At 37.3% G+C, this 9055-nt stretch overlaps 2 protein-coding genes across 3 annotated transcripts; both read left to right on the forward strand.

Moving 5' to 3' along the window:
• Nucleotides 1-1128: 1128 nt before the first annotated feature.
• LOC130502624 (uncharacterized) lies at nt 1129-2927 on the forward strand. 2 transcript variants are annotated; one of them, XM_056997370.1, is made up of 6 exons: nt 1129-1367; nt 1482-1552; nt 1703-1861; nt 1951-2061; nt 2254-2320; nt 2408-2927. In XM_056997370.1, exons 1-6 carry the CDS (start codon nt 1247-1249, stop codon nt 2692-2694), a joined length of 816 nt encoding a protein of 271 aa, XP_056853350.1. In that variant the 5' UTR covers nt 1129-1246; the 3' UTR covers nt 2695-2927. The 2 variants fall into 2 exon arrangements, with proteins under 2 accessions (XP_056853350.1, XP_056853351.1); XM_056997371.1 differs by having other exon boundaries at nt 1131-1367; nt 1485-1552.
• Nucleotides 2928-3662: 735 nt separating this feature from the next.
• On the forward strand, nt 3663-5056 carry LOC108810846 (HVA22-like protein b). The gene is made up of 5 exons (XM_018582923.2): nt 3663-3819; nt 3918-3944; nt 4026-4148; nt 4445-4679; nt 4763-5056. Exons 1-5 carry the CDS (start codon nt 3680-3682, stop codon nt 4820-4822), a joined length of 585 nt encoding a protein of 194 aa, XP_018438425.2. The 5' UTR covers nt 3663-3679; the 3' UTR covers nt 4823-5056.
• The last annotated feature ends 3999 nt before the right edge of the window (nt 5057-9055 follow it).

Raw genomic sequence — 9055 nt, forward strand, 5'->3', positions numbered from 1 at the left:
ATAAAACAAACAAATAAAAGCTTGCCTCAATAGGTTGGGGGAGTAAGTCTGTTGGCTTATTCTCAATGAGAATAGCCGGGCTCCATATGTTTGCTAGGTTCGGCAAGATATAACCTACCAATTATCAACCCATGATATTGGGACCATATAGCTATAATCTAATAATTATGCATAACTTCGTACTGTTTTAGTTTATGTTCTGTGCCCACTTTATAAATATCCAAAACAACAGCTCTATACATAAGATAAAAAGCCCAACGAGGAAATTAATCTATAGAATTTATATATTATCAAAACTAATGATTCCTTTGAAATTCAATAACACATAGGTGATCGTCTGAAATATACAGAAGCTAGTTTAGTAATTAGAGGCTAAGTGCTAGCTTAACTTCGAATTAAGAGATGCATGTATAGTGGAGTAAGTTCGTTGAGAACCGCAAGCCGCAAGTCATGTACATATATGCATATTTTAATAGTAGGTGGTTACAAATTAGTAAATTACAAATTACAATTTGCAGTTTGTATAGTATATTTTTAATAATATGTATAATTCCGAAGCAAACTAATGTCATAGACCCAACTTTTACTCTCATACGCACGCATCAATTATGTAAATGTACTTTTACATATCTATTCCAAAAAGCTTGTCATTTTCCCAAAACAAACATAATTAACACAAAATTTATTATAAACATGATAAATATCAAAAATCAAGCATTATATATAATGCTTGATAAATATCAAAAATCAAGCATTATATATATATATAGAGAGGCATCTATTGTTGTCGCCTTGTCGACCCAAATCTCTAACGAGATAAAACTTACTCAGTAATCACTGCATATATGGATTCTTAAGTAAGGTGAAAATGGATTTTAATTCGACATAGATAGATATAACCTTTTCTATACACAAACCAAAATTCAAAATAAAATAAATAAACTAAAACCCAAGAACATTAACAATCAACATTCAGCACCAAAATTTACCAAACAAAACAACGTACGTACCAGAACGACGAACTCGGCCCAAGCCCATTAAGAAACAAAGTCCAAATCACAAAAAAAAAACAAATGCGTCACTGCTCTCTCTCTCTCTCGTCGTCGTCTCTCATCACACAGGTAAAGTTAGCTTCGTTTGATAAACCCTAGATCCTCCGATTCTCTAGCGAGACGAGCCAAAGCTTTGATCTTTATTTCTGATTCTGATCCTTTGACAGTTTACCGAAAGAGGGTTAAATTAAACAATGGCGGGTTGGCAGAGGAATCTACAATTGATTCGTCAGATTGGGAGAAGAGTGAAGAACAGTAACGTTTCAACAGCTTATTACTCTTCATCTCTCAATTTGGAATCTCCTTTCTCCAAAGGTGAAAGCTTTATCTTTGCCCATGTTTTAGTTTTTTCCTCATTTGAGTTTAAGAGAATGTTATGTGTTTTGTGTTATAATGATGATTCAGTTTTTTTTTTGTTTGCTTGTGAAGTAGGTTACTTGCAGAGTCTCCTGAGACCAACCTACTCTTCAACACCACTGCATCATTATCTACAGCAAGTGGTAATGCTTTGTTCACAACCTGAATCTTGTTTTCTTTAGTAATAGTGAGACTGTGTGTCTAGTGGGATGGCAACATTTATTGTCTATGTTAATTAGATTGAAAGATGAATACTTTGGCTCATTTGTGGGATCTTGTTCTATTGCTTTCAGGGGATTTCTACCTCAAGAACACTCAAGGCTAGTGAAGAGCCTGTGTCATCACCTTTGTCATCTCCAGCTACTCTTTTGGGTAGTGGCAAAGAAGAAGAAGAGCAGAAGATTATACCCAAGCGTAAAAAAGTGCAGGCTGTACTCAAAGCCATTAAGCAGGTGTGTGTACTGTTCTCTGACTCTCTACAGAACTCTCTTTTCACTTGGCCTGTGTCATTTATAGATGTGATCATCATTTCTTGTTTCAGAGTCCTAAGAAGGTCAACCTAGTTGCAGCACTAGTGCGTGGTATGCGCGTCGAAGATGCTCTGATGCAACTCCAGGTCACTGTTAAACGAGCTTCCCACACCGTGTACCGGGTAATCTCTTAAGATCTGAGCTTGAAACAGGCAACTCTTTTCTATTAGTACCAATCTTCAAAAAATCGCTAGACGGTAACTAGATATTAATTTATATAATATGATTTAACCGATTAGGCGGGCGCTTAGACCGATTTTTTTAATAAATATCAGGTATAGAAAAATCGTTACTGATTTGTCATTATATTACAGGTTATCCACGCTGCTCGAGCAAATGCTTCTCATAACCATGGACTAAATCCTGACCGTCTCATCATTGGTATGTTCTAACTAGATCCTTGATTCCTCTGTCTGCTGCATTGTAGGAATGATTCATTTATTCTAAGCTTTTGATATGTGATTGCAGCTGAAGCGTTTGTTGGGAAGGGACTGTTCAAGAAGAGGATATCTATCCATGGAAAAGGAAAATGCGGGTTGATGATAAGACCGGAGTGTCGCTTAACTGTCGTAGTTAGAGAGACGACTCCAGAGGAAGAAGCTGTGATTGCGAAGCTCAAAGTTCACAACTTCAAGAAGCCAAGCAAGTGGGAGAGCAGGCTTTTCCCCCACAAGCTCATTGAGACAACTCCAATCTGGAACCGTAGAGGCACTAAAGCCAGTCATCGTTCCTCAGAGTTGGTGGTATCTCGCTAGTGTCTTCTTTGTTCCTTGATGGGTTGGTTACAAGAGAGACTTGTCTTCTCTTTGCACCTTCTTTGTTTTTTTTTTTTTGGTTTGGTATTGTTCTGGTACTCAATAGGACCGGTGTACTATTTGTATTCAATAAAATGTTGCAAGAACCAAATCTTAGATTTGTATGAAGGTATAATCATCACTAGACTTCAAAGCCAAAATTTTCTCTAACGATTTGGAATCGTTTCCCTTGATATTTTGTAAGCAATCTTATTATACAAAGTTGGATGTGTTTCATCCAATATTCTAAGCATTGGTCCAAATCAGTTATAATATTTTTTTTTAAACATTAATATAAATGACACAGATTCCATCTAAACATTAACTTCCATAGAATATTTAATCTTCTATAAGATATTTAACTATTGCTTAGCAATTTTTTAAATATTAATTTCATCAGTTCTATTTTCTTGAGTGTTTCACTAAAATCATTTTCAATCTATTTTTATATTTCTCTTCATAATAGAATTTACAGGCAAAAAAAAGTTTCATCCGCTTTTATTTTTTCTACAAAATAGAAATTATTATTTTTCCTTTATTTATAAAAAGAAATGTAATTTGCTATTTTGAAGATATATATATAGAGCAAAATAGATCTCTATTATAAGGAAAAAAATAGCAAAATAGATTAAAGATAGTCTAATGTTTTGAGTTGTTGTTCTTATATTTTTGTTTATATATTAGAACTCATCTCTCTATACTTTTGCATTAAAATTTATGATGTTTATGTTGTTTTAGATCTCTATTATCATTGTAGTATCTGCACAACAACGATGAAATCGAACGGTCATAAATCAAAAACAATCCCTGAATGCTTAAGTTATTAGGCTTCCGGATCAAGAAGCAACGTGGCTCAACTTCACCTCGACTCCTCTCATAGTCACGGACACGTGTGGTCAAGCCCAACTTACTTCATATGAGAGCACTCTCTCTTGTCCAGAAAACAATGCAACAACAATTTCAAAAGACGGTTGTGAGAGAGAGTACAAGAAAAAAAAAGCAAGAAGATAATTCGACGGAAAAAATGTTTTCAACTATCGGAAGTTTACTGAGGCTCATCTTCAAGAACTTCGACGTCATCGCTGGGTACATGATTAATAATAACTTTAAGATTTAGCCAAAGCTATTTTTCTGGTACTTTCTCTTTAATTTGATTCTTTTTGCATGTGTTGGTGTGTGCGCAGACCTATCATTAGCTTGGTTTATCCTCTGTAAGTCCAATATAACCTTCTCTATCTAATCTAGTTTACCTTTTATTTGAATTAAAAACTTTGGTTTATACTTTGATTTAGATACGCATCAGTGAGAGCAATAGAGTCGAGGACCGGTGGAGACGACAAGCAATGGCTCACTTATTGGGCTCTTTATTCACTTATCAAACTCTTTGAGCTCACTTTCTACAGACTCATCGAATGGTAAGTTTAAAACACTATCTAATGAGGCTTCCTTGGTCTGCAAGCTTCTGTCTCTGAAAACAGAGTAAATCACATGTTTGTTTCTAATAGGGCTCTTTACAAACGTATGTCTTGGATCTTACTTACCGATCTTGTTATAGTAACGCTCTCTAGGTTTTCCACTGAACTAATTTTTATGCTTAAAATGGCATAACAACATCAATTGATCTAACCATAAAATGGTGGTTCATATAATCATATAATTGCATTCTTTTTATTTGTACTAATTAAAGTTTTGAGGTACATGATATGATCAGGATTCCGTTATGGCAATACGCTAAGCTAGCCTTAACCTGTTGGTTGGTGTTACCGGGCATGAGCGGTGCTTCTTATCTCTATGAGAACTATGTGCGCTCCTTCCTTTTAAGCCCACATAGTGCTAACGTGTGGTACGTACCAGTTAAGAAGGATGATGATGACTTAGCAGCAGCTGCTGGGAAAGTTACTCCGGCAAATGATTCCAGTGAGCCTGCAGAAAAGCGTGTTAGCTCGGTATATGACTTCTAAAACCTTTCTTGTGACCTCACTGATTGATCTGAACACTCAATGTTTTGTTGATTTGTTTCTATTTTCAGGTGGATACATCTGCCAAATATGTTGGTGGCTCGGCCTTTGATGATACATATGTCTACTAGTGAAGCTACTTCTGAGTTGTGGCAAGTTGTAGCTTAATATCGTTACTCAGCTTCGTGTACCACATACTCTGTATTTGCTTTTTGTCTTTGTGTTTTTTTCCCTTTTATGAAAGGTTTAGATGTGTAAGCAAGCAACGAATAAAATTTCTAACTTCACCAAAAAAATATGTATGTTTCCTTAGAAATGCATATTATTACCATGGTAGCATATTATTACCATGGTACTAGTACTCAGCGAAGACACCCCCACGTGATTGCGTTACACTTTACAAAAGTTCAGAATTGTGAACTGAGATTAGCTGTAGCTCTGCAACCCTGTAACCATAACGAACTGGTGGTAGATTTGGTCGTGGTGGTGGCAGAGGCCAGAGATGGTGAAAACTCTAAACCAATGATCAACTCGTATAATTTCACTACCACTATTACTACTTTCTTTCCATGGCAAAATCTATTATTATGTGTTTTCCTCTCTCTCTTCTAAAGGGGAATTTATTTGTTGTCCCCTTATCAATTTTGTGCTATTTGAATGGTAACGATGATAAAGTTGTTAATTCTGTTGGATAAGCTTCAAGAGTTATCTTAAGAACCAAGTTATTCATAAAAAGAAAGATTGAATAACTAAAGTCTATTAGAATTAGGTTTAAGATAAGTTCCTAGTTCATGTTGTAATAGGACAAGTTAAGATTCCTGTTACCTATATAAGGTGATGCAAGTTGTAAGAGACATTACAGAAGTTAAGAGAAATAAAACGAAGCTATAGTTTTATAACATTCAAAGTATTACATTCGATCTTAGGCTACTATATTTGGTATCAGAGCACTAGGTTATTCATATCCGAGAAGACAAGAAGAAGGTATCCATGACTGATACGAAAGACTTGACAGAAGTAAAAGCTCCGACTGCACTAGGAAGAAGAGAAGATGTTCCAAGTACAGTGGTTTGTCCTATGCTTTCGACAACAAATTACAATGTATGGGTGAAAAAGATGAAAGCTCTCTTTAAGCTTCATAAGGTATGGGAGGCGATTGATCTAGGAACAGAGGATGAAGAAAAGATAAATATGGCGATTGTACTGCTGTATCAATCAGTACCTGAAACTCTGGTAATGCAATTTGGAGATGATGATACTCCTAAAGAAATCTGGGATTCAATCAAAACAAAAAACATAGGTGTTGAACGTGTAAAAGAAGCAAGATTGTTAACACTAATGAATGAGTTCGATCGCTTAAACATGGAAGACTCGGACAGTATTGATGCATTCACAAGCAAGCTAACTGAACTTGCATCAAAATCGGCCTCGTTGGGACATAAGATTGATCAACCAAAGCTTGTGAAGAAACTACTCAATAGTCTACCAATGAAGTTCATTCATATTACAGCTTCAATAGAACAGATGCTTGATTTAAATAAAACTTCTTTTGAAGATATCACTGGAAGACTCAAAGCATACAAAGAACGTGTTAAAGGCAAGACGGCATATGATCAACAAAACAACCTTCTCTTCACAAGTTCAGAAGCCTCGTACAATCAGAGTTCAAGAGGACGAGGAAGAGGTTGGAATCGTGGTCGTGGTCGTGGTAATGGTGGCAGAGGACGCGGTAGAAGTAGCTCTGGAGAAGGAAACAAAGAAAAGAAGGACTACTCTCAGATTGTTTGCTTCAACTGCAAGAAAAAGGGACACTTTAAATCAGTATGCCCTGAAAAGAAAGAAGATACACAAGAGTTGAACAAAACCGAAACAGAAACAGCTGAAGCGGCGTTGTATCTACATGAACTTGTGTACCTTAACGAAGACAAGATCTTACCGAAGACTTTTGAAGAAGATAAGAAAGAAGATGGAGTGTGGTATCTAGACAACGGAGCTAGCAATCACATGACGGGTCAAAGGTCTTATTTCTCTGAGCTCAACGAGAATATAAAAGGTAAAGTGAAGTTTGGAGATGGATCATATGTTGATATCGATGGAAAAGGGTCAATTCTGTTTGAAGCAAAGACTGGTGAATAGAAGCTCTTGACTGATATCTATTACATACCAAACCTGAAGAGTAACATCTTGAGTTTGGGACAAGCGACTGAACAAGGTTGTGATATCCGAATGAAAGATCACTTCCTAACGATAAGAGATTCAAAAGGAAAATTACTGGCTAAAGTACAGAGAACTCCGAATAGACTCTACAAGATAAAGTTGAAAGTCGGACGAGCAGCGTGTCTTCAGACTAAGATAAAGGAAGAACCATGGCAATGGCATGCTAGACTTGGGCATATCAGCTTCAAAACCATAAAGGCAATGGCGACTCATGGAATGGTTACCGGTTTGCCGGAGATAGGTGAAGTGAAGCAACTCTGTGATTCTTGCTTGGTAGGCAAACAAACACGACAACCCTTCCCAAAGGCCTCGTCATTCAGATCATCAAGAGCTTTAGAACTACTACACGCTGACTTATGCGGTCCTATATCACCAACTACTCTCTCTCAGAACAGATACATCTTTGTCATTATCGATGACTGCACAAGATATATGTGGTCTATACTACTAAAAGAAAAAAGTGAAGCTTTTAGTCAATTCAAGACTTTTAAGAATCTTGTGGAGAAGGACTTTGAGAAAGAAATAGTAACATTGCGTACGGACAGAGGAGGTGAATTTACTTCACATCAGTTTCAAGAGTACTGCAATGACAACGGAATAAGACGTCACTTAACCGCTCCGTACACTCCACAACAGAACGGAGTGGTTGAACGGAGAAACCGCACACTGATGGAGATGACTCGAAGCATGTTAAAAGCAATGAACATGCCTAACTATTTATGGGGAGAGGCAGTACGACACGCCACATATTTGATCAATAGAGTCCCTACAAGGGCTTTGAAGAATCAAACTCCTTATGAATGTATCAAGGGCAAGAAACCGAGCTTATCACATATACGAGTATTTGGCTGTATGGCTCATGCCAAGATTGATGCTGGTCATCTAAGGAAGCTTGATGACAGATCACAAGCTTTAGTTCACCTTGGTATTGAACCTGGAACTAAAGCATATCGTCTATACAACCCTGATACAAAGAAAATTGTTGTAAGCTGAGATGTGATCTTTAATGAAGAGGTTTGCTGGAATTGGAAGGGAGAAAGCAAAGAAGCTCAAAGTGAACCAGGTATGTTTCACATGACGTGGGGAGCTACGGAAAATAGTGGCAGTGGTTGTTACAGTGGAGGACTTCTTCCTGAAACAGGCTCAGTTGCAGAACAGGAAAAGGCAGAAACAGAATCTGTAAAAACAGAGTCTGTAGAAACAGAAACAGAGAGAATTGACTCTGTTTCGAACGAAGGAGGCGATCAAGTACAAGATTTGAGGCGTTCATCACGACAGATAAACAAACCAGACTATCTTAAAGACTACATTCTACTTGCAAAGATAGAATGCGAGATGCTACTTCTGTCTATTAATGATGAACCGTCAAGTTTTCATGAAGCCAAAGACGACAAGCGATGGACGATGGCTTGTGAAGATGAAATCACCTCTATCAACAAGAACAAAACAAGGTCACTAGTTGATAAACCGGCTGGAGTAAAAGTCATAGGTCTTAAATGGATCTTCAAGATCAAAAGGAACGCAGACGGCACAATCATCAAGTTCAAAGCAAGGTTGGTCGCCAAAGGATACGTTCAAGAACATGGAATCGATTATGACGAAGTTTTCGCACCAGTGGCTCGACTAGAGACTATACGACTGCTAATTGGTTTGGCTGCATCAAATCAATGGGAAGTTCATCACCTAGACGTCAAAACGGCTTTCTTACACGGAGAGTTGAACGAAGATGTTTACGTATCTCAACCTGAAAGGTTTGAAAAGAAGGGAGAAGAACATAAGGTTTTCAAACTTTCAAAAGCGTTATACGGTCTAAAGCAGGCACCACGTGCCTGGAACACAAAGCTTGATCGTGTCCTGAAACAATTAAGGTTCAACAAGTGTGCAAAGGAGAGCTCAGTATATCGCCGAGAAGATAAAGATAAGCTACTCATTGTGGCAATATATGTTGATGATCTCTTTGTTACAGGAAACTCCATAAAAGAGATAAAAGATTTCAAGGCCTCAATGTCACAGCAGTTCAAGATGTCTGATCTAGGAGTCTTAACATATTATCTCGGAATGGAAGTAAAGCAGAGTTATGTAGGTATTGCGATCAATCAAGAAGCTTATGCTTTGCGTATACTCAAGGAGGCAGGAATGGACGACTG

The sequence above is a fragment of the Raphanus sativus genome, unplaced genomic scaffold, assembly GCF_000801105.2.
Source record: "Raphanus sativus cultivar WK10039 unplaced genomic scaffold, ASM80110v3 Scaffold0612, whole genome shotgun sequence".
Taxonomy (NCBI): domain Eukaryota; kingdom Viridiplantae; phylum Streptophyta; class Magnoliopsida; order Brassicales; family Brassicaceae; genus Raphanus; species Raphanus sativus.